This window comes from Aythya ferina (assembly GCF_964211825.1).
Source record: "Aythya ferina genome assembly, chromosome: 9".
In the NCBI taxonomy this organism is placed as follows: domain Eukaryota; kingdom Metazoa; phylum Chordata; class Aves; order Anseriformes; family Anatidae; genus Aythya; species Aythya ferina.
In genome coordinates, this window is record NC_140305.1 from 11,836,674 (window position 1) to 11,864,428 (window position 27,755).

Consider the following 27,755-nt stretch of genomic DNA (forward strand, 5'->3'; position numbering starts at 1 on the left):
AAGAACTGCCAATATGAAGCTGCTCTAAAATGGTGAGCAAAAGTTGTCTCAGGTTTGGCATCAAATAAGTAGAGAATGACCAAGTGGTACATTTTGTCTTTCTTTACAGTTTGGGCATAACCTGTGCACTCAGGTTTTGTGAATATAAATTAGTTGCAGGAAAACTTCTTACATTTCAAGGCAGTTCTGCAGATAAGTTCTGTGAAATCAGGAGGCACTCGCATGTTGTGCTGTTCAGTACTGTGAGAGAGAGCAAATAAATCAAGAATTTCCTATTCATTCCAAGGTTTGGATATTACTGGCTGTATACGTGGAAAGGGGAAGCAGTCACAGTACTGAATAAAAGAAACAGAAAAATGTCAGTTTCTTGAGTAAAGTGATCCTATTCACCAAATAGGAACAAAATCCCATTAAAAAAAGTTTGATGTGTTTGTTACCCAGGCATATATAGTGTGGCTCCTTCTCCTATTCTTTCATCTAGACTGCGCAAGAAGTTTGAGCCTGTCATGAGCTTAACCGAGCAAAAGGGAGATGAAGAATTTATTTCCTTACTGAATTTGTGGGTTTGACTCTCAAGTGATGATAACCTGGCAGCGTGGTGTTGAATGAGATTGTAATCAAGGTGTACGTTGTCATATATTTGTTGAAAGACAGAAGTAATGTTGAAGTATCCTGAGTTCGGTTGCCTAACTTCTGAATGCTTGGTTCTGTAGCTTGAAACTCATTAGAATCATTTTATATGGATTTGCTTACTCATTTTATGGACAATCTTAACTAAACAATCGTTGGAAAAAGAAAGCAATTCAAATGCCCTCCAGGCCATATACAAGAAGAAAGTTGTTTGGTTCTGATAAATTAATACATGTTTTTGACTTCTCCATAGCAATGGAACAGATCTTCAATATTTTAAATGAAAAATAACTGCTTGCATTTAAGGAAACCTTTCTTTTCCTGTTACAAGATGCAAAAGAATCTAAGAGTCTTCACAATAGTGGTTCTAATTCAGTCTGTCTGTTGACACAGTAGCAATATATAGAAGTGGCTTCCTTGCTATGCAAAACAGAAAAGGAATTCAAGTAAAGCGTGCTGTGAATGATTGCAGACAAATGTGGGAGGAAGATGTCAGGGAGAGAACGTTTTGTATTGTTTATCTGAGTAACCTGCACGCAATTAACCGTGTTACTTTGTTTTGAGGGAATTATGTGAATTCTTAATGAGTTAAAGATACAGTGCCTTATCAACGTATGTTATTAAATTAAAATAAGGAAACACCATGTGGGATTACTGTTAAGCTGTCAACAATATGAAGAGGCCTTGCAGATTAATTACAGGGAAAGCAACATGCTGAGCCTCTGCACTCATTGTCTTCTATTTTCAGTCACTCCTACTTAGAGAAGTTTCTGACAGAACAGATGATGGAAAGAAGAGAAGATGTATGGCTTCCACTAATTTCCTATAGAAACTCACTAGTTACGGGTGGCGAAGACGACAGAATGTCTGTTAACAGCGGAAGCAGCAGCAGCAAAGCCTCTTCAGTGAGAAATAAGAAAGGGCGACCGCCGCTACACAAAAAGAGAGTAGAAGGTTTGTATGGTTTATGTTGCCTACTTGAGGAATTTCTCATTTTGTACATACATTACAGCTTTCCTTATACTTCATACGTAGAAATAACAAGACGCTTGTTCTGCAAGCTTAAACACTTCCTTATGAGAAATGTCATCACAAGTCCTTATTCCTGCTTGTCCACACTAAGATTTGCTGATTGAGAACTACTGAAAGCTTTTATTGAAGTTGGAAACAGGAGGTGATTGTAGAGCTACCTGTTCTACACCTTTCTCAGTCACCGATTCTTGTTTTTTCTACCTGTGTTTCAGCCTGGAGAAGTTGTTAATAAGGTGTTAGAGCAAACCCAAGGCAGAAATTCAGATACAGATCACTATTTTTGTAGAACCATTGAAGTATGCTAAAAAGATGCGTGTTTTTATTCAAAATGGTTTCAATACCCGGTGTACTTATTCTTTCTGTGATTTGAGGAGCATTAATCAGGAATTTGGCCATGATATCCAATTTTTTTTACAAGATTGCATCTGTTCCTGGTTAATCTGCATGAAATCGCAGGATGTCATGCACATTTATGTGAATATATGTTTACTGTTTCAGTACAGTAAGGTATAAATGGGATCTTTAAACTTCAGAGATTTTTCCAAGGTTGGAATCTACTGTAGTAACCTCTCAGTGAAGAATCTAAAGCCAGTTCTCCTGAGTATACAGCCATTTACCAAAATACCTGACTTCAAAAGTTGGTCTGTATGCACTCCTACTGTCAGGTCCATTCTCTCCCCTGCAGCTTGTGCTGAGCAGTACATGAGATACGTCTTTCAGTTTCTAACAGCCAACCTAGAGTCTAGGTAAATAAAGCACTGCTTGCTTCAGACATTATTTTGCTTCCTTCAGGTTGCTTTGTTTTTCACAGAATTCAGCTGCTGAAGATTTTTTCTTTCTTCATGTTATTATTTTCATTATTCTACCAATATCCTTATTTTTCTTGGAAAGTGTAGTAATATCCTTGCTTCCCTATAAGGCAAGTCGTAGGCTTAGGCTTTATGACATTGTTTGATCGACCTCTTTTCATTTCCTCTTCTTTCAGTGATTAATAGAAAAGTTTATTTGCAACACTTTCCTTTTGACCATCACCTTTCCTCATAACAGCTGTGGTCCTGAATTTTTCACCAACATCACTAACTTAAAATAATGGAGGCCCAAATCCATGGTTATTCAGCTGTTTGTTTGGTTCCTGAAAAATCTGAATGTACAGCAGTTTCCAGTGAGCTGCGGTACAGACTATACCAAGACTTTTTGTGGGTCTGACATCTACAGAGTATATGAGGGTCTGCTTACATCTTATCAGCACTGTGTCATCAGAAGACACCAAGGATTTATCTTACCTTAGGCAGTGTTCCACTGTCACTGTTCACTACAGTAACCTGAAATTCCCCCATTAGTAATTGGTGGCCAGAGAGAGGACAGATAAACACTGCCTCTCCTGGAGTGCTCATCTGGGTGGGATATGTGCATGTCCTTTGAGCACTGTAAATACAGCTCTGGGTTACAGTGTGACATCTAAGAATAACACGTTTTAAAGACTACCACTTAGGAAGTGACTCCCTTCTCCATTCTTCTATGTGAAACCTAATAGACCTTAAATTCACAGATGACTATGCAGACCTTTATTACTCATAAAAGCTTTTCTGTACAACCTCAGCATATAGGATCAGGGAGGATGCAAGGGGTTTATTTTGTGTGTACAAATAATGAGCTCATGAAATAATCAGAGATGTAATCCTCTTCACAGAAAATAGCTACTTACTGTTTTCTGGTCTGTAGAACTTGAGCTGTGAAGAATCAGTCTTATGAACAGTTGGATGCCTACAAATTACCTGATGGTCTGTACACAGCATGTACAGGGGTCTTTGTTTTATTTTATCTTTACATATTTTTATAACCCTTCCAAAAGTCCTGCCATTAATTTCCATTTGTCATTAAAATCACAAATGCGGACCTCTCTTTGAATCCTGCTAAGACTAAAAAGAAAAAAAAAATCTGCTCTAAAGGAACTAAAGCAAAGACTTGGTCACTGCAGAAACTATCATAGTATCGAAGAACCAGAGCTAGAACCCCGTGGTTCCTTTCACCTAAATCCAGTGTCTGTTGGGTTCAGCAGACCGTCCAGGTTGGAGAACATTCCCTGTTGTTACTGAAAGTCAATCTGCTCCCTGTATTAGACAGTTCTTACATTTCTTTACAATGCCTTAAGAAAGTGAAACATGAATAGGATTTAAAAAGAAATAGCATTATAAAAGGTAAATTCAAGGACAAATAGGCAACTTTTAGACAACTTTTAAGCCTAAAGGGTAGTAAAAGGCATAGAAAAAAATGAAAAGATACATTGAGATCCCCACCTGCCATCTCACTATATATTTCTTCCTGTTAGTATATCTGTGATCTTGTCTTCTCCTGTCCTGTAATCCTGTCTTTCACTTGCTCCAGCAACTTCTGCATATCTCTTGCCTACACGCTTGTCTGCTCTCTCACATGCTCCTCTCCTTCTCAAGCCCTCCACTCTCCCCTCTGGTTTGCTCCCTTCCCAATATGAGCACAGCATCCCATTTACACCTTCAGTCAGCTTTCCATCTCCATTTCTCCCTTCTGCTCTAAACTCTAAATATACTATCTGAAATCATAGTTCAGAGTTCACACCAGCCAGACCACTCCTTATTTAAAATGTCCCCTCTGTACTTCACTGAAATGGTTCTTACTGAAGCTTCTAACAGTGTATTCTGACCAGATTTGGGGTTTTATCCTCCCTCATTTTGGTGTTTCACTATGTCATTTGCTTTATGCATACGAGATTCATGGTCTTATATTTAAGTTACCAGCTAAATACTTAGAAATTATCTGCTAAATGTGTGCAAGGCACCTGACCGTTTAGGCAGTGCTGGAATGCAATATTTGTTTGCAATGTTTTTTGTTTTGTTTTGTTAAATATTTCTACTTTTAATAATACTGCTGAGAATAACTAGTAGTAATCCTTTCTTAAAATAACACAAAATTTATCATTTTGAGTATTTACCCGGTTGATCTCTTAAAGGCACACTATTTCAATAGATACTAAACTATTAAAAACATAAATTTGCAGAAGGTGTTGCCACTAAAATGAACTGTATTGAAGTGTGTCAGTAGATGGAAGGCTTTAATTACTAACTTAAGGTTCAGTGAGTTTGCTGGAGGGATGCTAAAGGCAGTAATACTGCGCTGCTTATTATTACAAATGAATCAGTAATTTTAAATGTTTCTTTCCTAGATGAGAGTCTAGAAGGCTCATGGCTGAACAGGAATGAAAACATACATACTCCAGGGACACTGCAAGCACCACAGCTCACCTCAACTGTCTTGAGAGAGAACACTAGACAAATGGGAGAGCAGATCCAGGAGCACGAGTCAGAGCAGGGATCTGAACAAGATTTTTTACACAAGTAAGTGTTGGAACATCCCTACAAAATACAGTGACAGCCAGGCAAAGGCCTGTTACTTATACAGATAATCTGTGGTTCCATAGACACAGTGTTTATCTGAAAAAACAACTGGAAAGGTCTTGGCTATAGCTCAACAATACTTTTATTATTTTAAACTCTCAGGAAAAATACATTGTAATGAAATCAGGGTAGAAATTCTTTGTTAAAACTACCTCAGACCATAACCATGTGATTATGGTTAAATCTTTGTAGTGTTCATGGCCCCAGGCTGGATTGAACTGTTTCTCTAAAGACCTGTTAGATTTTCTTTTCTTTCCTTCTGCCCTTGTACAGTTAAGGTTCTCCACACATCTTAACTGATTTCTTGTAAATTAACCCTTCAGTCCAACTCTAGCTACTGAATTAGTAATTTCCACTTCTGGGCAATTTTGCAGGCAGTTTTATTTGGCCCTAAATCATGTACACATTTTTGTCAGTCAACTCCATTTAAATCCATTTAGAGGGGAAAAAATGGTGGTGGTTATCTGTCAGTAGTTTATTTAAGAACAAAGATTTCAGAGACTGCTATTATTTGCTAATTCTACTAATTTGAAGATAAAGTAGTAACTGGTTTGGAGACTATTTTTGTAACTTTTATAGCTAACTTTACTGATCTGGTTTATCTGTATAAAAGAGCAGTATTGTGCTGGCCAGATGAGTCAGGTTTCTACCAATGTAGTGTAGTAAACCTGGCCATGGTTTTCCTCTTACTTCTGTCCATCATGTTTTTCTTGATATGTATTCACCAGCTTCCCAGTTCTTCCCAAATGTGCAGTCACCCTGCTGTATCCTAAGTTCTACTGCTTCATCCTACATTCTCTAATCATAGAATTTTTTACATTGAAATAATTATTACCAATGGTCATTATGCCTTGGGACGTTAAATATCCTCCAGTCTCCAATGTCAGTGGTGTACATACAAGCTATTAAAGCTTGTGGCCATAGGTGCTCGTAAAATCTGAGCAACATAAAAGAAATGTCCTCTTGAAGGCGCAGCCTGGTCTCCCTTGGCTGTGTGTGCAACACGCGCAGGCAGCAGCGGAACAGATGAAGCCCTGATATGATCCGTGAGTCAGTGCTCAGCACAAGAGATACTTACAGCTCAGCTGGCTACAAATAACTCCTTATTTTTGGAGCACTTATTTGTTGCTTCCATAAATGGGTTGAGCCACCTTTCTTTCCCCATACTAAGCATGTGACCACCACAAGACAGAGTGAGGTAGGGTGGGAGGATTTCTGGGCTGCTTCACGCTGCAGCAGGGACTCGCATGGTCCTGAGTGAAGGACATGGGCTCAAGTTTTCCCAGCTGGTGCTCCCTGGAAGGAACGAGGGTTGGCACATAAAGGTATGAGCGCAAGGCAAGTGGGGGCATGGATTTTATTTTCTCACCTCTACTGTTCAGTCTGGCAGAAAACTCCAGCTGGCCACAAAGAAAGCACAGCTGAGGAAGAACCCCTGTTAAGTCAGACCCCCATAGTATCTTTTCACCTTACTCCCATGGCACGTGTGATCTGAGTTCATGTCTCTTGCTTGCCTTACTGCAGCCAAGGATTTGCCTCCCCAGATGTTGCTGTAACTTCTAGGTTAGAAGGAAGACTTTGTGGTTCTCAGTTTCTCCTTTTTTTCTAATCTGCAGTAAAAACAAAAAATAATTGATGAAGTGAGAGCCTTTTTCCTGACCCTCTCTGATCTAACCTTGGTGTGCTGCACACTAAGCTAAGTCTCTCTCTGTGAATATTTAATCATTTAGGGAAAGTGGGACAGCTTCCACTCACTCACCATGTTTCACCCTCCTGAGCCTGATGAGCAGGACCCGCCGTAAGATGTGGGAGAACCTTATTTCTGGGGGGGAGCTGAGCCACGCTTTTCACCTGGGGCTCGAACCCCTGTTTCTCCTATCTCAGATGAACGCTGCAAGCAGAGTACTGTTGAGCATCACTGTCCTCTGTTTTTTTTCAAAGAGCTGGATTCCACATGCAAGTTGACAATGTGAACTAAAGGAGAGGGGAGGAAGTGTTTCCTTTCAGCCTGCCTTTAGCTTGTCTTCCCCACACATGCTACAGGTCACCTTAGCTTCCCACTTAACATGCTGTCACATGAGGCCCAAGATACCTTACAGCTGGATCATGATGACCCTTGTGAACTGAGCCCAAGGATCCTGTGCATTCTGTAGGAAAAAATCACTTAAAATTAGTTATGCTTACCTGCTGCACATAGGCATCTAATGCTGCTTTTAAAATGATGGTTGAACTCAATGTCATGGTTACGGTCTTTTCCAGCCTAAATGATTTTATGATTCTATGAAAAAATGAGGGTCAAAAATATGCTTACTGCAGTCTGAGATTACGTCATTAAAAACTGGTGTTGCTCTTGAAGAGCTGCACTTCTTTTCCTACTGTCTCTTTGCGCTGCAACACACAAAACATACCAAATATATTGCTGTCTACTGCTGGATTGAGTTGGTGTTAAGTACAGCCTTTCAGCATTTACATGTGGGTAAGTTACTAGATGCTGAAGTTGATGGGGGCTAAATACTTAAAAGCAATTTGTTTTTCACTTTGTGTGACATTTTTGTCTTGAAATGTGTGTCAGTTATTAATTTGGATCTATTCTGACTCATATTTTGCCTGATCTGAGGCAGTGAAGTAGGATTTAATGAATTTTAGAACAACTCCCATTTCAGGTGCATGCCACATTAATAAATGAGTAATGTTAGCATTTTATGTAGCTGTTTTTATTACAACAATTAATGGATTTTTTTGTGCACATGCAGTGGGAGGAGACAAATTGCAGAAGGGAATCCAGAAGACTTGTACAATGATGGATGTGATTTAAATATCTTAATCTGAAACATACCCAGACACAAAACTTGAGGAGATATTGTCTAAACATAGCCAACTCAAAATTGTTAGTGTTCTCAGTCATAATGCTGCTTTATGTTTGTTAGTCCCCAGATGCAGATATCTTGGTTGGGCCAACAGAAGCTAGAAGATTTAAATCGAAAGGACAGGACAGGAATGAACTACATGAAAGGGAGAACTGGTGTAAGGCATGCAGTGTAAGTGTGTTCAGAGCATCCTCATCTCCAGATCAGATTCATTTTAGGTGCCGAAGTTGCATTTAAATGTTACCTTTTCTGGGTTGTTGCTAGTAATTTCTGTGACATTTAACTCTTCTTAATAAAGGCAGAGTAACAGCTTTGTCATGTTGGGATGGGTACAGGGCCATATGGCCCCTCTAGCCCTGTGTCCTTCCTCTAACCATGGCTGTGAGCAGGTGCCTGGTGAACAGGGCAAATGTGCGGAACAATCTTCCATAATTCTCTGCCAGCCTTCAACTATTGTGAGGCAGTTTCCATGAAATGCTGTTATGTCTATTAAGTAATTTGCAGTGAATTTTTCTTCTAAGTTGTTGTCCAGTCTTCCCGTGAACCTGTTTAAGCTTCTTTTATCTACATCATCTTTTACCAAGGCGTCCCACTGGGATACACATGGGCGAATGCTGAAGCGTTCTGTTGTGCAAAGTGCTCCGTGCTCTGGTGCTGATCTAACCAAGTCTTCCAGCATGTCAGTGCTCTTCAGGACGGGGGACAGAGTCTCTTGCAAGATCAAGTCCTTACGGCATTAAAAACTGGTTTGGGATTCCATGGTGGATTCCCAGGCATTTACCAATGATCTTGACAAACAGCGTTAACTCCTTTTTGTAAAAGGGCAAGCAAACACAGTGAGGTTATTGCCTTTTTCTTTTTAAGGACAGTTTTAATTACTGTTTATAATGATACTACACTAGACTTCTTGCTTTTGCCTCTGCAAGTGCTAGGTTTGTCTTTACATAAGATTTTCTTCAAGCTAATATTAAGAAAATATGCTGGCTTGATTCCTAACATTTGATTTTATGTGAAGATATTAAGGGATAGGATTTGAGCATTGTTCTTAATGAGAAAGTTCATGGTTGGGAAATTCAAATGCTTGAAAATTATTTCTTTCTCTTTATTAAACAGACGAGGTCTAATGGAAGATGACGCTGAGCCCATCTTTGAAGATGTAATGATGTCTTCACGAGGTCAGCTAGAGGATATGAATGAGGAATTTGAGGACACAATGGTCATTGATCTGGTCAGTAAATCTTATTAATAGCAAGTTTAAGATGGTTGAAAGATAATTTAAAAGGCATTTTTAGGTGTAAACAAAAATGTCCAAAATTTGAGCCTAATTTCTTGTTATCTGAGCATTAAAAAGTGGAAATTATCTGAATATTCCATGGAACCCAAAACTGCAGATTCAGGCCCAACTGATGTTTTTTCATAGAAATACAAGAAGTATTGCTTAGCACTCTTCATGATGTTCTAGATTCAGGCTGTAGCAAGTGCCTGAAGCACTCGTTCACCTTTAACTTGTCACCCTATGAGAATTTGGTTGTGAATTATAGCGTATCGGTTGTATCAGTGCAGATCACACCTCTCAGGTGAGTGCTAAAGGAAGAGCTGAGCTGACTTGCTCTGCAGTCAGCCAAGTGCTAGATCCACTAAAGGGCAGAGGGAGTGCTGGTGGGGAAAAGAGGTGAGACCAGCACACCCCGTCTGATTGAACATCACACAAAGCTGCCTGCTCAGCATCACAGAGTGCAAAAGGATGGTCCAAAATCCAGTAACAACTTTTGACTCAGGCTGTTGCTTGACATCATGAAGAGTTTAGAAATTTATAATCCAAAGTTATCCTGGGTGGTGTTTTGTTCCCTGTGCCATTGTCACAGGCATCACTAACTCTCTTGCTGACAGGTCTTTATGAAACTTCACTGTGATCACAGGGTTGTTTCTGTTCTTTAGTTCGTTTGTTTTCTGGGAGGTAGGGTGGATAGGGGATCCTTAATCATGGTGTCATCCAGTTTACAGCCACACAGAGTTGTGCTGGCACAGCAGAAGGGAGAAAGCTGTAGTGGATAGGCACTGAGAGAGTACCTTACACTACTGGTATTGCTCCTAACTAGGTGGCATCATGAGATTGCAACTTCGGCTCTTTTTGTGGTAATGTGACTGACTAAAGGCAGGATTGTGTTTACAAAGACCATAACCTTACTATAGCCTCTGTCTACTGAATGAATTCTTTTCTTGTAAAATGGGAAGGAGGATCAGTTTGCATTATACACTTCACTAGTTTTTATGCTTTCATATTTCTCCTTTAATATCCAAATTATAAGGCGTAGGTTATTTTAGGACTAGGCTATAATATCTTGGAAAGAAAATGTAGGCAATAATTCAGTTGCTGAGATTATTACTAGCATTCAAATGATTATCAAGTAAGTTAAGTCTTTCTTTAAGTGGCAATCCATGGAAAGGAAATGAAGGAATTGTTCAAGCCAGTGCAGGTCACATTTATTCTTAACATTTCTATGGCAGGACAACACAGGTCAGTCTTCAGAAGTATTCTAACATCATAAGGACTGTTTAAAAAAATCCACTTTCTGACCATGTCAGAGCTGGGATTTCATCATAAATGTAAAAGCATAAAGCAGACAGTTTCTATGCAGTCTGGCACACAGTCTTAATACAAGAACACCGTTAAGTCAGCAAGGGCCATATGCAAGTCCTTAGCCATGAGGATGGTCTTAAACCTACTTTAGTATCCATCAGTTTTTATCCCATTCCTTAAATAAAATGTGAATTTAAGAAGTACTCTCATGTGTCAGAGCCTATATTTGTATCTGAGCTTTTATGGAAATCCATGCATAGCTATTTTTTAAAGGAGCAGGTAAAGACATTAGTGCCTGTTAGCCACAGGAGTCCTTTGTAGCCAGTTAACTGATCTCATGTACTAAAATGTCTGACTCACCTCTTTAGCCACCTTCAAGAAACCGACGAGAACGGGCTGAACTGAGGCCAGACTTCTTTGACTCCGCAGCTATCATTGAGGATGATTCAGTAAGACTTTACTAGTACTTGCTGTTTATCTGAGGTTCTTTTATGATTACTGCTGCACTTAATTAATTACTGTCTTTTAAATCATTTTTCTAGGGATTTGGAATGCCTATGTTCTGAAGTCTGCTGAAGACATTTTACAAATTTGGAACTCTATTGTTTAGAGCTAGAGGCCTATATACTGTGATAGCTTGTATGAAAACCACATTTTTGATGTGATACGGTTTGATTTTTAACCAAATGATTAAGGTCAATCCCTTTTTGTAGTGACAGAAAGAAGAGGAACTTCTTAATGACACAAAGGAATGTTGGCCAATCCAGTCACCTCAGAAAGGCTGACCTAAAAAATCATTTGTATCCCTGTTCTTGACTGTCCTAATACAGATTTTTTTTTTCTGGATGAGGAGGAAGTTTTAAATTGTTAAGACAGCTGTCAAAATAAACACTGTTCTACATATGTTTTCTGAAAACAACATTGAGTGAAAACAGAACTTTTTACCTTTATTTTTCTGCTGTACAATTTAAAACAGTTTTAACATTTGCCTTTTTATGTTTTAAAAGCTAGCCATTTTTATTAAACCTATGCCTATCAGCCATTGACTAGCAATGATGCTATAAGCAGGTCATTCTGGCTACAGAAAAGTGTTTTTGAACACACTGGATTTGATTAACATTATGGTACGCTTATGTCCTCTCATAGGCATTGAGAAGAACACTCTTATAGAAGAGGTTAGAATTCTAATGACGTGCATCTCTGCCAAAAAATTTCAGATTCTGATATGATAAACCCAGATTTTATACTCTTGAGAAGATTTATTTTTATTTATAATGGGACATAAAGTAAGAGATGTCCATGAAGCCACTTTTCCAACAGATGCTGTGTAACATTCATTTTATATAGCACATGGGGACACAAAAACAGTAAATTTTCTATTGGTACTTGCTCTGTGCATTTTTAGCAACTTATACCAGCAAATAAAGTATTCTCAGTAAAACACACAAATGGTTCTCAAGTAATCACTTTGCTGTTTTTACTACCTACTTCAAGCCCTGCCAGTCCAAGGTACATAAACAGCAACTTTCCTATTTAAAAAACAAAACAAAGCAAAACAATAATTCAAGGGTGGGGAAAAGGAATCACTTTAGCATACTAAAAGCAATTTTAACTGTACCATAAAAAAGTCTACTTTCCATGCCGTAAATACCCTTTTGCGCTATTTTTGTAAATTAATTTTGCCAGTTAGAAGTACTGTATGTGCTGCATAGAAATTTGTGCTTAGATGGTGAAGTTCTTAAGCTTACAATGGAATACAGCTACATTTTCAGTGTTAACTGTGCATATTAAGAGTAATTATTTGAAAAAAATACGATTTTTCAAAAAAGTAAAAAAGTCAAAAAAAAAAAAACCACAAAAACCCAAAACATTCTCAGCTAATTCATTGTAATAAGAGATTTTTCAATGTCTTCAATAATTTGGAATTTCATTATGCTTCGATTTTATGACTCTGCCTAGTAGCTGCTACTTAGTTAAAACTGGCCTGATATCAGAGGTGCTGGCCATCCACAACTTGCACTGACTCTAGTATCTCTAAGAATCAGCCCCAAAATGTTAATCTTCCTTTCTGCATTCTAATGTTAGCATTTGAGATACAAAGCAGATTGACCCACTTGGAGCACAGCAGTTTTAGAGGTGCTTATTTTTTTTTTATTTTTTTTTTTAGCAACAGCAAAATAATCATGGAGCTTTTTTTATTTTACAAGCTTATTTAAAAACAAAACAACGTTAATACCCAGTGCTTACTTGCTGGGAGGGAAAAGAATCTAAAAACAAACCAGCATTTCACAAAGCTGAGGTTTGTTTTTTTTGTACAACGTGTGCAGTTCTCAGACAGAAAAAAAATGTTGCCAAAAATGTTTGACTAGGTAATTCAGCCATTCCTCTGAAATCGGTTGGGTAATGTATAAAACATGAGAAGTGGCTCAAACTTAATAAAATAACATTACCTCCCTTTCTCTTCTGTCCATCCCAAAGGTAATAGGGGTGGGTAGGAATGGCTGCATTAAATTGTCATCACGATAACTCTGTGAGCATAGTAGCATAATAAATGCTGCCCGGTTTGAGTCATAGTCTCAGACGAACCTTGTGCTTCACAGTCCTCTGTGTGGAAAACTGATTCCTAATTTAACATTGTAGAATACTGTATAACAAACATTTATTATCACGGTACCTGCAATGGGTTTCCAGTTCAGTTTGCAGTCAATAGGTTTTTGTATTATGAGTGTCTCCTTGATTGGTTTTGCTAGTAATTCTGTAAATTGTACATTTACAATATGAGGTTTTTTTTTTTTCCTTTTGTACAATTTAAAACTGATGCTTCACCTTTCATTTAATAAACTATTCAAAATCATGAGTATGATGAGCACCCTGTTCACTACAACTTTTTAAATACTGCTTTGGGCCTTCACATCCTGTCATCCCAGGTATTAGTATTATTATTAATATATTATTATAATATATTATTAGTAACTAGATGAAATACTGGAAGATAGTTCTCATGTAATATAGGCTTCACAACCAAATTTCTTACACCTACCTTAGCTGATCAGCCTAAAAGAAAAGGAAAACCCTGTCTGTTCTTTTTAAGTTTTTCTCTGCTGCAGTATATTTTTGTTTTTTGGTTGATCTTGGGGGTTTTATTGTGGGAGTGCTGTAAATTTGGTAGCTCATCACACAGTTTGGGAGAGTTGCACTGTAGAAAAGCCTGAGTGTTCTCTGTCCTTGCCATACTGTAAAGCTTCTAATGTTTAAAATGTCACAAAGTTTGAGAAAAAATTTTCTCCTGTCATGTACGTCTCAAATGATCTGGACCATGTAGAAAGAAACAGATGTGGTTAAGGCCTGGAAGGGCTAACCATCAACTGGGCTAAAGGAAATTTTGCAGGTTCACTAAATTAAATGCTTTTTGTTATTCCCATGTCTCAGAGAAAGAAGTGCTATTTTTGTCCAACCCATGAATGATTTCATCTTTGTAGTGCTAAAGAAAAGTGATTTACTTGTCATCTGGCATGCCTCCCAAAGAAAAATCATCTGAGACAGAAAAAGTAACAAGATCCAGCAGGTGAGGAATGGGGGATTCAAGGAAAAGACAGTACTGTCTTTTCAGAAGGATTCATGGTCTGAACTGCATTCTGGGTCTACAGAGACACAGCCTGAACGCTGACTCTCCAACTGCTTCTAAGTTATGCGTAACTCCTGATGCAAAACGGAACACAGTAAGTCGCTTGCCATGCTTCTAAGTTCAAGGACTTCTGTTTGTTGAAAGGATTTTTATATCTTTTGTTTCTGCAGGGGACTGGAATTCAAGAGAAGCTTGGATAGCGTGGCCAGATCAGCTTTCCAGTGTGTTTCCAAAGCACTGTGCAGGTAGAGCAACTGAGTGCTTGGAAATCAACAGGATATACAAGCCGAATTCTTGTGGTGGCAAGGGGTAGAAGAGAAGATGAAGTCTACTTAACAAAGGTTAGGAAACAAGAACAGTTGGTTATGCTTTTTCCTTTGTGACATAACAGTTGGGGGATCTCATTTAGTGTCTCCTGACTCTGGTCAAACTGAAAAAACTATGTGCATATTATTTTGCTGACATAACTTTTGCCTCTAGACTTGGGACAGCCACTCTCTCAGCTACTGATTAGCTTTGAAAAATTCTCTTATTCCTTCTTGATTAACTCTTACAAACTCTAGATTAAACCATTTCTCACAATACAAGAACTCACTTCATCGCAAGGACACACCCCCATATCTACATTTCAGCTTACCTTGCCTTATTGTTGCAGCAAGCTGTTTCCCAGGGCCCTAGGAGCAGGCAGTGCTGAGGTGCAACCAGGTACATTCATGCAGCTTCGGTGTGTTTGCGGCCAGGACAGTATAGCTGTAACCTGAATACATTGCCTCCAGTTATTACAAAGCTAGGATCATACTTGAAACAGTCCTTCTGTACTGTCTTTTCAGGTTTTTTTTTTGTTTGTTTGTTTTTTGTGGGTATACTCTGCAGGCTCCATGGCTGAAGCCACCAGGACACCAGCCTGCACCTACCTGGGAAGAGATGCTCCCTGGAAAGTTGCCATCTTATCTCTTTCTTCCACTTCACATGCTTGGGGAGTGAACAGGAGCAGCTGTGATGTGCCGGTGTAGTAATTCTCTACCTTATAACATTGTACTGTTAATTACTGAGGTTGCTCACAACAGACAGGTCATTACAGGACTTCACACGCTTGGCATGTGTTTGCAGTAGCGCTGAACATGATAGTAGCTGTTACTCACTAGCTTCTGGGGCTGTAGTTACAATGCAGCTCCTAATGTTACTGGGCTGTGCTCAGCCTGCACATCTACTGGAGTGGTTCCTTGCTAGTCTGGCAAATAATCATAGGAAAAAATTATGCTGGAAGGCACCTCTGGAGGTTTCTATCTCAACCTCTGTTGAGGGGGAAAAAAATTGTGTCCCCCATTGGAATGTCCCTTTTTTTCAGTTTGGGCAAATTGCCTTGTGTCCTTCAAGGGGAATCTGGCGCCATCTTCCCTATACCACCTGTGCCCCCACAGCGTGGGTACAACTTGATACCCACCTGGGACCCAGCACTGCTTCAGCCAGGAAGTAAAATCTACAACTTGGGAAAGTCTAACAGAGGAACAGAACAGCTTAGCCTGAGATCTGCAAAGCTTGGATTCCAGTGCACCAAAATCCAAGCCAAGGATTTCTTCTCTGTTAATCCACGGTGCAGCAAGTAGTCAGATTCAAAGGGTGCAGACCCAGGGCTGTGCTTTAACTGCACAGATGTCTGAAGTTTCAGCAGCGAGAGGTCACTGCTACTCTGCCTGACTGAGTCACCTCAAGGGCTCAAAGAAGCATTCAACCTTAAACAATTAGTAACAGCTTGTTTGCAGCAGGCATTGCGGGTTATGCAAAAAAATGGTTACAAAGATGAACCAGTAAGATCCCAAATTAAATGAGATATATACTATGATTTATTGATGATCATTAGCAAAATCAAAGTAAAATACTTCTATTGCAAGGTAGAACGCCACATAAACATAAAGTATTTGTATTCAGAATACTGCCATGTCTTCCAGCATGGCCAAGTCCCTCCTTACACTCACAGTGGGATATTAGCATGTTTCTTCCAGGGACTGGACTGTGTTTTACTAGCCAGCACATCAAGGTCACGGCAGATGCGCGTGCGGGTGGTTGAAGGCTGGATGATATCATCAACAAACCCTGTAAAAGCAAACAAAAAACAGCCAACCATGAAGAGGTTGCCTGTCAACCTTCTATATATAGGTTGTGATGTAAATTTTCAAAATCAAAATAATATTTGAATAAACAGTTCACAAGTTACAAATTAACTTAAGAATTTAAAAACAGCCTAAAGAGGAAATACTCCAAGTTATAAAATTAGACGCAGTTGTTTGTTTGTTTGTTTGTTTAAAAAAAGCAAAAGCTAGCAAGCCAAAAAAATTTAGGGGGAAGGGACTTTATTGAGTACTGTACCTGTTACTGCAGAGTTTCAGGCATACCATCTCCACGAATCTACTATTAATTAGTCTAATTAGTCTGACTTAAAGGTTCAGAATTGCTGATTAGAAGAAGAATCCTTTAACTTTGCATGTACATCAGTCTATTTTTTTCTGGCTCAAACAGCAATAATAGTCTACTACAAAACCAGAAGGAGCGATGCTGTAGATACTAGTTGTGGTGGAAAAGATCTTGGATTGAGACTTCCCAGCTCTATGGCACTATTTACAGGAATTAAATGTAGTACAAAACCAATAGAGTAAGCCAGCATAACTGAAAACATGTAGAGCTGACTACAGAGTCTACAGAGCTGCCTTCCAGAGCACAGTTAGTGCTTTGAAGCTAGAAGTAAAAATTCTTTTGAAAGAAAACCAGGAAAAATCATCCCAAGGATTCCTGGACTTCATCACTGAATTGGACTGTGACCATTTCTTAAGGCTACTGATCTGCATCTAGACCCATCAAGTAAATTGTCAAAGCACCTGTAATTTTTAACTAACAGTCTTGCGTTTCGTGGTGCTTCTATTGCCTACAAAATTGGAAGTAAGCTTTTCAGTGCAGTCCCTATATCTCAGCAGTTTCTTCCCATAAGAAGCCTTTTGGATGTGTTTTTGGTCTAGACGTGGCTTTCCTTCTCATGCACAAGTTATGGTATGACTTGCCTAAATAACTTACTAGCAAAAAGTTTACTCAGTAGCTACACATTTATCTACATGCAGTGTCCAACTCAAAACAAGGGACACAATGTGTAAGATAACGATACCTCTCATGGCTGCAGGAAAGGGGTTTGCAAATTTTTCCACATATTCTGCCTCTGCATCTGTCTCTTTTCCTCTGAAAATGATCTGGACAGCCCCCTAGAAAGATAAAGTTCACAGGTAAGTGAAAGTCTTCAGCCCACACAGCAGGAACCTGTCTGCTTTACCAGCGTCCTCCCTGTCCCCCCGTGTGCACACAGGTAAGTTGTTTCAGAGAAGACAGTCTTCATCTGGCAAAGCTGCCACTGTAAAGACTGTGATGGCTGCTGCACACCAGCATGAGAGTCAGCCTGCGTTTATTCACCTTGGCACCCATCACTGCCACCTCTGCAGTAGGCCAGGCATAGTTCGCATCTCCTCTTAAATGCTTTGAACTCATCACATCATAGGCACCCCCGTAGGCCTGGAACAAAAACCAAGGGATTAATTAACATGAAGGGACCTCACAGAAGCAATAGCTTACTTTCTTCCTGCACCTTTTACCATTCCAAAAACAAGCAAGTGGGGCTAGACTTGTACCTGTAGGAGAGTGTGCAGAGCCTACAGGCTGTGATTTGGTCCATCAACACAACCGTACAAGGCTCTTGGCTTTTGCAAACACACGTGTTCAAGACATTTCCACTTCTTTGGTCAAAATCATGAAGAATTGTAAGAACTCCACTAAAACAATCTCTTCAGACTAGACATCACAAACTAGAACCACAAAAGAGCAGGGAAGGGAGCTGCTGAAATGCAAGGCCATTCTTGATGGCAGATAAAAGAGGAGTCTGCGTATCTGCAGCACTAGGCCTCACCCTGCACATGCACTCAAACAAACCGACTGCCCTGCTTCTGGAATCTCCAGGCCAGGGAGCGCAGCACTCAGATCTGCAATGCTCCACTCTGGTACTGGAAGTGGTCCAGACAGCAATGGTAAATGGATACTGCAGAACTGCAGAGCAAACTGCAGCAGAGTCTGTTTCAAGGCATTCCTAAAAACTACAGCAAGGATGCAAGCTTGGGAAAAAAAAAGTAATATTCAGAAGGAACAGGGAAGGCAAAGGGATGGAAAGCTGAAAAGTTTTTTTTTTTTTTTTTGCTTTTTGCCACCCTAAGTCTACCAGAAAAAAGCTCGTCAGGAAAATAAAAAAAAAACAACACAACTAAACAAACAAGCAGAAAGAGAACAGGAGGGACAAACCAGCAAGAAAAAAAGTGGAGAGAGATTTAGCTAAGTCTTTGGGAGCATAATGTACCTCATAGAAAAAGAGAAAGCAAGAAAATTAAGGGGAGTATAGGAGAAGCATATCGAGGAAAAGAAACAACACAAGCGTTAAGCCTGTGAGGAAAGCAGAAAGACACAATCAGCACTGCTTCTGGAAAAGGAGACTGAAGTTGCAAGAGTACGGTGGCAATATTCTAAGAATAAAAGAAATGGCCTCTTGTACACTGACAAAGATAGGACAAATGGAGGTATAACAACTACAGAAAGCAGGGGGATAGACGTACAAAGCTTCACAAAAGTAAACTTGCTGTTAATAAAAATACAAACTCATTTTATAAACCACCACCATGGAATTATACCAACTCACTTTTCTGGTGATGACAGTAATTTTAGGCACAGTTGCTTCTGCAAAGGCAAACAGTAGTTTGGCACCGTGACGGATGATTCCGCCATACTCCTGAGCCGTACCTACAAAAGACAGAACCATTTTTCACTCCAGGAGGTTCACAAAAAAAGGATATGCTTTTGGGCAAGTGTCATCATCTATTACCAGCAGCAAACAACAACCAAAATGGTGTTAATATCCAGGAGCAGGTAGTATCGCAGGTGATGTTCTCCATAAGATGCTGAGCAGTTCTAAAAAACACCTCACCAAAAGAAGCATAAAGTAAGTCTCTGTGCGTGTAAGGTCACAGCAGTGTAACACTCACCAGATGGTATCTTCCCAGGAACAAAATTCAGTTACATAATTTTGAAGACTCCAAATGTGATTAGCAGAGAAACATGCAACCTAGATTCACTTCTACAGAAACCCACACTTCCAAAAGCCTTTTTTCTAGACCATATTGTCTACCAGACCAAAGACCTGTGCTAGTCTTCCTTCATGCAAGCCCAAGATGATAGACCTTAGAGGACAGAGCACGAAGTCCTCTGTCAGCAATCTCACAGCTGGTAGTTCATGAGAACGAACATATGCAGCAAGTAGGAATACAGGTCATACATTTTTAGAGGCAATCCTACAAAGTTCTATGACAAGAACAGGCCTAGCTGATAGTCTGAGTCATGACTTCTCTGAAGATAAAATCAGAGTATTCAGCAGCTGTAGACTTTTATCAAGGCCCAGCTCCAGCAAATCAATACCTTAAAAAAAAAAAAAAAAATACACTATCTTTGACCTCTTTGCAAAAAAACAGCAAAGCCAAAATTGATGGTAATGCAATTATCAGGTTCAAATTCCTACCTGTGAGACCCACAGAAGATGGAAGACTTGTTTAGGTTTTTTGTATTTGCCTACGCTATTGAACTTGCAGAAGGAAATGGTCAAACCAAAAGTCTGACAAGATGAAAAAGCAAAAATGCACAAGATTCCAAAAGAAAAATATACAGTGATGAGCAAAAGCTGAGGTAATTACATGCAAAAATGAAAATAGGTAAATCCATGTCAACACTTGGGATCAGTCAGAGCCTTAAGGATAACTGATTGCTTTCTGTTAAAGCAAGCCAGGGGTAAAAACAAAACAAAAACAAAGAACTTCAAGCTGCACGTGACCCCAGCTTTTGGAGCCACCCAACCTTTCAGAAGACTTGTCTCAGTGTCAAGATCTTAGGCTCCTACTTGCAAGAGCAACTCCAACCTTTCTGAGAAAGAAGTTCTGCAGCAACTATTTTCCCTCTTGCTGGCACAGTGTTCACAAGACTGGATGGTTCTGATCCAAGCACCAAAAGCCCCAGCTGCAACAGCCAGTTGAGAGAATACGACCACCACAGGAGGTGTAACAAATTGATAAGTAACTTTGGAAAAGCCTTTACAGAATCCAGAGAAATGACAGAAAAACACTGCATAGATAGCAAGAAAGACAGCTAATTAATTCATCACCAAAAGACTAAGTAACTGCCAGAGGACACTTGGTATTGCTCTGCCTTGTGTACCCACAGACCACGCACGTGGAGGCAGTGCCTCTGGTTACCGTCTGTCATGATGGTGCCAGCAGTAAGGAACACGGATGGGATGAACCATGGGTGAGGACTGGCACTTGGAAACAGCAAGCTCACGTAGTTCATTTCTAGGATTTCTGAATTTCATACCTCTGTGTATGTAACTCCCCAGTTATTTCCTAGCAGTTCATTCACCTGCTGACTTTTTTTTTCCTCTTTCAGCACCTGAGGTTAACCTCTTAGAGCAATTTGGGGTCTTTTTAGTGAAAGGTTTAAAAAATAGAGGATTTTAAGTTAAATATGTTTTGTGAGATATTTTTTTTTAAACTTACTTGGTAGTCTTATTTGGTGGCTTGACTTCAATGTTTCCACTCAAGTGTAATTTGAGTGTCCAATAGTGTATGCCTACACTTAAAAATGTCCGTTCTTAACTGCAATTTCACTTTGGGTTCTTGTATTTCCCTCCAGAGCGTTGGACTTGTCAAAAGTACAAAGGCTTTACAGTGGCAGACATCTGAACAGCCAGGTCTTATCCCTGGAAGCTGTCAGAAAACATCTAAGATGCTCAACCTACACCCAGAAGCTGGCAAGTACAAACCCTTCAATCTAGTCCCAATCTTAGTTTCTAATTCAGACTTAAATTCATTCAGAGTATGTTTCTTGAACTGAAATTCCTAATGGTAATGTACAAATCTTTCCAAACTCTGCAAAATACAACAGTGTAGAGTCACTAAAAAGCCTCAGATCATATTTTCTTTGGCTTTCTCTATTCTGTATTTATCTTCCATTTGTCTACTTTAAGACAACATTCAATTATGCCATAAAAAAATACTATTTCTAACTGGCTACATGGAAATAACTTTGTTCTTGGGTTGTATGTGGCCACACAGTGGCTACTGAAGTGCTAAGGAGAACCAAGTTGTTTCTTGATCCAAATAAGAATAGGAGAGTGTGTCTACAGGAGAGAAGGGAAAGGAAGCAAGAACAAAGAGGAAGTTATCTTCTGTATTGCCTCATTGCTAAAACATGCAAAATGTATTGCATTAAGATACAAAATTGAATGTTGACTAGTGGCATTGACTGCGTTAGTCCAGTACCTCCAACGACAAGCAGATTTTGAACACAAAATGCATTTTCAAGGTGCCCTCAACTGACACTCCTAGCACAGCTTTGACCTGCAGACTCCCTGCCCACAGGAGGATCAGCGGAGCTGCTCTCCCACAGAATCCCACCCGCAGGGCTGGAAGCTGGGTACTGGACTGCTCGCCACTGCATCTGGGGAAGCCCCTGCCTTTGCAGAGCACTCTGGTAGCACTGCCTAGCCTATAGGCACATAAATAAAACAGGTGAGTCTTTAAATGGACATGGAGTCTCATCACAGCAAAGAACATTAGTGTTATTTCCATGTCATTTATGGCACGGACATCATCTCCAGAGAGCACAGGGTTTTTGCCCTAGATAGGCCACCAGCAGCAGCTTTGCAGTTGTACTGGAATCCCAGCCAGGAGGGCAGCTTAACCCTCCTAGACCAACAGGCCTTCACCTCACCCTCAGCCCTGGCCAAGTGGTCGTCCCAGTGTCTGTAAGCAGTCTGCTAACCAGTTCAGAACTAACTTGCTGTACAAACTGCCCTCTCTTCAGTGAAGCCCTGCAGAGCTCTGTCATCTTAAAACACACTTGCAGAAATATTATTGGCTTATTTAAGCAATCATTTGTTCTGGAATATAACCTGCATATCACATCCTATTGTGATGACTGGTGTACTTACAATATAGAGTTTTTTCTTTCTTTCTTTCTTTCTTTCTTTCTTTCTTTCTTTCTTTCTTTCTTTCTTTCCCCAAACAGTAGCATTTTAAAATCCATCTTATTTAAGGTCCAGTATAATAAACAATCTTCTTACGGAGTTATTAAAACAGGTTTTTACACTGCCACCTTCTCCTACCTCCCCTGCCCCAAAACTAACTGAAATAAAATGACAAGGCATACCTGGCAAAAATCCAGGAACATCCACAAAAGTAATCAAAGGTATGTTGAAAGCATCACAGAAACGAACAAAGCGGGCTCCTTTCACGGAAGAATTTATGTCTAAACAGCCTAAAGTTAAGAAAACAGGGTAAGGTGTTAATGATCTGCTAATGGCAGTAATTCAAGGCAACATCAAATTCACACTGTATTTTAGCTGTACTGTCTTGAGAAGAAAAAAATCTTATCTGTAGCTAATGTAGAGATTATAATGAATTTTGCTGTTTCAGCACTAAGATTAAAGTACGAATTACATTTCTACAAGCAGTCATTTCATTTTTCTGAAATAACCTACAATTTCAATATCCTCTGGCAACAACCATTGTGCATAGAGAGCTCCTATCCCAAGAAGTCTCAGGTTAAATCATATTCTTGCAATTTACAACAAAATCTTCTGTTATAATTTTATCTGCATTGATTTTTTTTCCAGGTCATTCACTGGAACTATGCAAAAAAATTTTTGCAAAAAAAATCTCTCCCCAGTTAAAAAGGGAAGGGTGATCTTAGCTACAGGTGTTTGTAACTTTATATCTAAATTACTTCAGATTGAGCCCCACACTTGTACGTCTGAAACTTTCATTTCAGAAATTTGCATTTTCAGAAGAGCTACACTACAGAAGAGCTTTAGGTATCTAAATGCTGTGGAATTTAAGTGTGCAGTTTCCATGTTATGCTTAATCCAATTAATTACAGGCTGCTGCCAAGTCAGTGGTGGTCTTCTGCCCACCCTGTTTATGTGCTGCTACCACTTCCCTTGTGCTAGATACAGCAATCCTTTTGTTACATGTTTTGTTGATTCAGTAAAGAATTGTGTGGGTTTTTCTCAGGCAGTTTTACAACTCTCAGCAAGCAAGTTACAAAAATGCATGACGAGATTCAAGACAAAGGAAGTGGTAGAAAAACGCAGTATGATTGAGTGGCAGACAATACAAACCCTAACCAGTTAATTTCATAGCCAGGCAGCAAGCGTGCAAAAAAAGACAAAACACAGTTCATTAAAAAGTTTCACATCAGACTCCTACAGCTGTTTCTAACCTGATGCTACTTTGGGTTGGTTGCCCACGATCCCAACAGTTCTTCCATTCATCCTTGCAAATCCAACAACAATGTTTCTGGCATAGGAAGGCATGATCTCGAAGAATTCCCTTTCATCGACAATCTGCAAGAGAGTTAGGCAGTGCCCTCAGGATGACATGTTTATTTCTCTACATAGGCAAACACAAAATCAGCTGTTAGTATCAGAAATCTTAACATTTCAGAATTTGCAGAAAAAGAAAAAAAATGGAGAAAAAATATTTTTGTCATCATCTTTGAAGGAAACGTCTAGTTCTGCATTTATTATCAAAATTGCCACTGAAGCATTCCATCAGATAAAATCATCTTTAAGACACTTCCTCTGTAGTAAGCCTGTTTTCCTAGCTTATAACAAATAAAGATCTCAAGCCAGATGCTAAGAACTTGTTTGTCACAAGGCAACTACTGGCGAACTGCACTTTTAGAATAACAGTTTCCAGGGATAAAAAGCAAATAGTACTTCTTGAACTCAGGAACTTTCCACTATATATTTTTAATACCTACGCTATTTCTTTGCAAGTTCAGAGCGCTTTATTAATAATAGAGACCAACGTAAGATGCTCTGCTGCAGCCAAAGAGCTGTGCACATCTCTGAGGTCATTGATGTTGCGTATGATAGAGGGGAACGGAGAAACACTTATCTGCAGCAGAGGGAATAAACAAGCTACATCAAACACACCTAACTGGAAACACAAATCCTTGGTCGCTGCACTTCTCTCTGAGGTTGAAGTTCCAGTGTGTGCTCTGCAAAGTGACATCCACTGGTGTGTAAAGCAGCATCAAAATTCACATGTTCAAAAAAAGATCATAATTATACATGGAGCACTGGCGACACCTATACATGGCTGCCAAGTGTTTTCTACTATAACTCCTTGTTTTCAACTATTTATGACAACTTCACATATACGCACTGCAGTTTGACAGTCCTTCCAGAGAATGAGGCAAATGAAAAGGTGCAAAAAATCTATTATTTAATGTATTATTAATACTTTATTTCCTTTCCTAATACTTCTGAGAGTCTGTAGGTGTTTGTTTTTATCCCTAATTCACTTAAGAATGTTTTTAAATCTCAGCTTTTCACTTGGAACATAGTACTGAAATTCAGAATGGAAGAAACTACAGATTAAAAGCGTATCCCGAGCTTTCCTTTTTCCCCTAAAATTAATCTAAGGGCAGCCAGTTGCAAATTGAGAAATGTTCACTGAGTAAGGGGTTGGAGGGAGACAGTCAACTAAAATAGCAAAAGGGAAAAATCTGGAAAAACGCTACAAACGTGAACTCTCCCCAGCCACCGTATACAAGCATACACACAGTGCCTGTGAAACTGCGTTACTCCATCACCTCAGAACCCTCGATCACCTGCCATCCAGCATCTGGTAGAAGTACCAGATGGAAATTGTAATATTCAAAATGCAGACTCCCCAGGTGCTCTGCACCTTACAAACCTGTTCTCTGCACATTTGTTTACAATGTAGTAAGTTGTTATAACTGTAAAAAATGAATTGCTCACTTAGGCAAACGAATTACCAACATTGCTTATGTTTCTTTCATAAAATCTCCATTATTTATATATTACAATACCAGTTTTTAGTTAAAAAAGAAAAAAAAAAAAGTTTCTTTCCCAACCACCCTCCCAGGAGACGTGCCTCACTCAGTGAAATATTGATGCTAGAGTTTGCAAGCTTTTGAGTGCTTGACTTAGAATTAAAAAGACATTCTTGCATTTTGTGTATGTAAGTGACTCAGAATAATTGGTGACGTGTAGCCCTTTGAAAGTCCTCTATGAAGTTTATTACCTTTTATGAAAAAAGTGATAAAATTCAAGACAGCAGTTAACAAAGGGAGGTTCAACTTTACATGGAAAACTGAGTTATAGCATCTTTTATCTGTACAGTTATGCATGCAGCATGCAGAGATATATCCTGAAAAGAAACACTGAGATTCCTTTCATGTGCTAAAATCTTGTTTCTGTAGCTTTTGTTGTCCCTTCATGCATGACCACTACACAGGGGAAAAATATGTAACCTGTACAGACTAAAAATCTTAAGTGGCAGGTTATTAGCTTCTTTCCATTACTTACATCTATATATACACAGAATGTAAGATATTTATACTTTTCTCAGCAGACTGGCAGACTTACAGCGTGTATGATATCCAGCATGTCGTAGGCTTTAGTAGATTCCATTGGGACAATTGTGTCCAGCTCAGGAACCAAACGGTCACTGCAGAAAATAAGGGTAAAAGCAACAGTATTTCCAGATCAGGTGAACACCAAGAAAAGAACACAGGCAAGCAATTCCCACTCTGAAACTTCATGGGAGCTGCTCCTCGAATGTGGGGAAGGAGACAACGCTCGCTGCAGCCCCTAGTGCCACCAGCCACTGAGGGGATGATTTGCTGCTCTGAGCTCCTTGGGGAGGAGAAAGCCTAACCGACCTCGTCCTGAAAGGGACATCTCTTTTGCTGGTACCTCTGCCCATGAGCTCACCCCCTGGACATCCCCTTTCTCGTCTCTGACCAGAGGAGCCACTGTTTATTGCCTGTGCTGAGTGCCAGGAGGCAGACTGCAGGGGCACGGGAGGCAGGTCCAGCAGCACTTGGGGAAACCATTGGGCAGATGCTCAAGTGTTCCCCAGAGGCAGCACAGCCTGATTTCCCTGGGGTTACAGCTGCAGGGCTGGGATGGTTTCTCCTGACAAGGTTTCCTTGTCATGTACCTGGACCTACTGCACATAACAAATTTAGTAGCTGCATATTTACAACTCTGTGCAGCATGGGCTTTCCCTGCCCATGCTGTCATTTGACTAAAACTGTCATTTGACTAAACTTAACCACAGGAAACTTTTCCACACTTGCCTCCCCTGCACCAACCAAGCAGAGAATGGTGGGAGGAGAAAGCACGTCCATTCACAGCCTCTTTGGTGTAAAGGCTGGGGCTGCAGGATCCTTACCATTATTTGAGTTATCTCAACAATAGTGCACTTCATGTGGAGCTTCACATTTACCAAAACTGTGCCACCCTGTTAGCAGCTCACACTATCAGCTACCTCCGTCTTCAATTTTATTAGTTTTGTTAAGGACTTCAAAAGTGTTTGCATTCACTGGGCCTCTGGGCTAATTCGCAGTCCCAAGGGGTATCAATTTTTATGAGTCACCGCTGAAAAGGCTTCCAGGAATATATTTGTACTATTCCTTACAAAACCACTCTTCTCTATCTGTTATAAATTGTGTTTCTGCAAAGTTTTTCTTGGATTACTATTTTAACGATGCCATGATTCATACATTTAAAACGATACAACCCAAGGCTCTACACATCCAATTTAAAACTGAAGTAAATGATCTGCAGTTTGTCAGAATCAGGCAAAAAGTAGTAACATCAGTCCCTCAGCTGTCTCTGTGCTCACATGCAGGGACTAGGCAGGCACAGCTCCATGCATAGAGAGAGTAACCCAGTGAATCTTACAGCGATGTTTCCAGTTCATTTCCACAATTAAGAGTATTCCATGCAAATAAATTTATAAAATGTTACAATGAAACCTTAATCAGCTGAAAGCAACCAATTTAGGATACAGAACCCCAAGCTACAACCTGTCTAAAGCTTTTGTTTTCCCATGAAGTAGGTACAAATGTGTTTTAAATTCTGTCCATTACCTATGGATCATAGTCTCAGGTATCCCAAGGGATAAGGAAAATGGAAAAGAGAAATTATTGCTCCCATAAATTCACAGAGATAGAGAGGGAAATTATAATGGCAGTAAAATCAACAACCATTGGTAAAATGAACACATTACCCAGGAGAAAAAAGTTGTCACAGATAAGGGACATCTGGAGCTTTCTAGTAGGGTCACTGGACACAAAAGGCTGAGAACTGTGTTTAAGATCTCGTTTATCAGAAAAGATTTGCTCTGTATCATCAAAGCAGTCATCTGAAGACTGAGAGCTTGAGAAAACTGTCACCCAGATCAATAACTTTTCTATTACACAGAAGTATGAAATTGCACTAGGTTACCAGCAGTCAGTAAGTACCTCCTCCAGAAGGTGTATGCATACTTCAGGCTTTCAAGGAAACAGAACTTGCTTACAGTCAAAAACACCATTAGTTAAATCACACCACACAATGTAGAACTAGACTTTCTTCAAAGCTGGCGGCCATAAGCACCATAGGAGCCCTCTAACTTTTTACAGTATTCAAGCCACTGACATTA

General features: G+C 39.6%; 2 protein-coding genes across 6 annotated transcripts in view; one reads left to right on the forward strand and one right to left on the reverse strand.

The window, feature by feature from the left end:
* The window catches only part of STAG1 (STAG1 cohesin complex component), a 180,316-nt gene extending 166,918 nt beyond the window's left edge, over window positions 1-13,398 (forward strand). For 4 of the 5 annotated variants that reach the window (XM_084529469.1, XM_084529468.1, XM_084529471.1 and 1 more), the window contains 6 exons: window positions 1,379-1,584; window positions 4,862-5,033; window positions 8,021-8,131; window positions 9,074-9,188; window positions 10,910-10,990; window positions 11,084-13,398. In XM_084529469.1, coding sequence (XP_084385595.1) covers window positions 1,379-1,584; window positions 4,862-5,033; window positions 8,021-8,131; window positions 9,074-9,188; window positions 10,910-10,990; window positions 11,084-11,107 — 709 coding nt within the window. In that variant the 3' untranslated portion in view covers window positions 11,108-13,398. The remainder of the gene's footprint in view (window positions 1-1,378; window positions 1,585-4,861; window positions 5,034-8,020; window positions 8,132-9,073; window positions 9,189-10,909; window positions 10,991-11,083) is intronic. The other variant, XM_084529472.1, reaches the window with a different exon arrangement.
* Window positions 13,399-15,987: 2,589 nt separating this feature from the next.
* Window positions 15,988-27,755, reverse strand: part of PCCB (propionyl-CoA carboxylase subunit beta) — a 28,029-nt gene continuing 16,261 nt past the window's right edge. The window contains exons 9-15 of the mRNA XM_084529473.1: window positions 25,691-25,772; window positions 23,512-23,635; window positions 22,441-22,548; window positions 18,887-18,987; window positions 17,620-17,718; window positions 17,321-17,414; window positions 15,988-16,260 (exon numbers count right to left, since the gene is read on the reverse strand). Of these exons, the coding sequence (XP_084385599.1) occupies window positions 16,139-16,260; window positions 17,321-17,414; window positions 17,620-17,718; window positions 18,887-18,987; window positions 22,441-22,548; window positions 23,512-23,635; window positions 25,691-25,772 (730 nt within the window). The 3' untranslated portion in view covers window positions 15,988-16,138. The remainder of the gene's footprint in view (window positions 16,261-17,320; window positions 17,415-17,619; window positions 17,719-18,886; window positions 18,988-22,440; window positions 22,549-23,511; window positions 23,636-25,690; window positions 25,773-27,755) is intronic.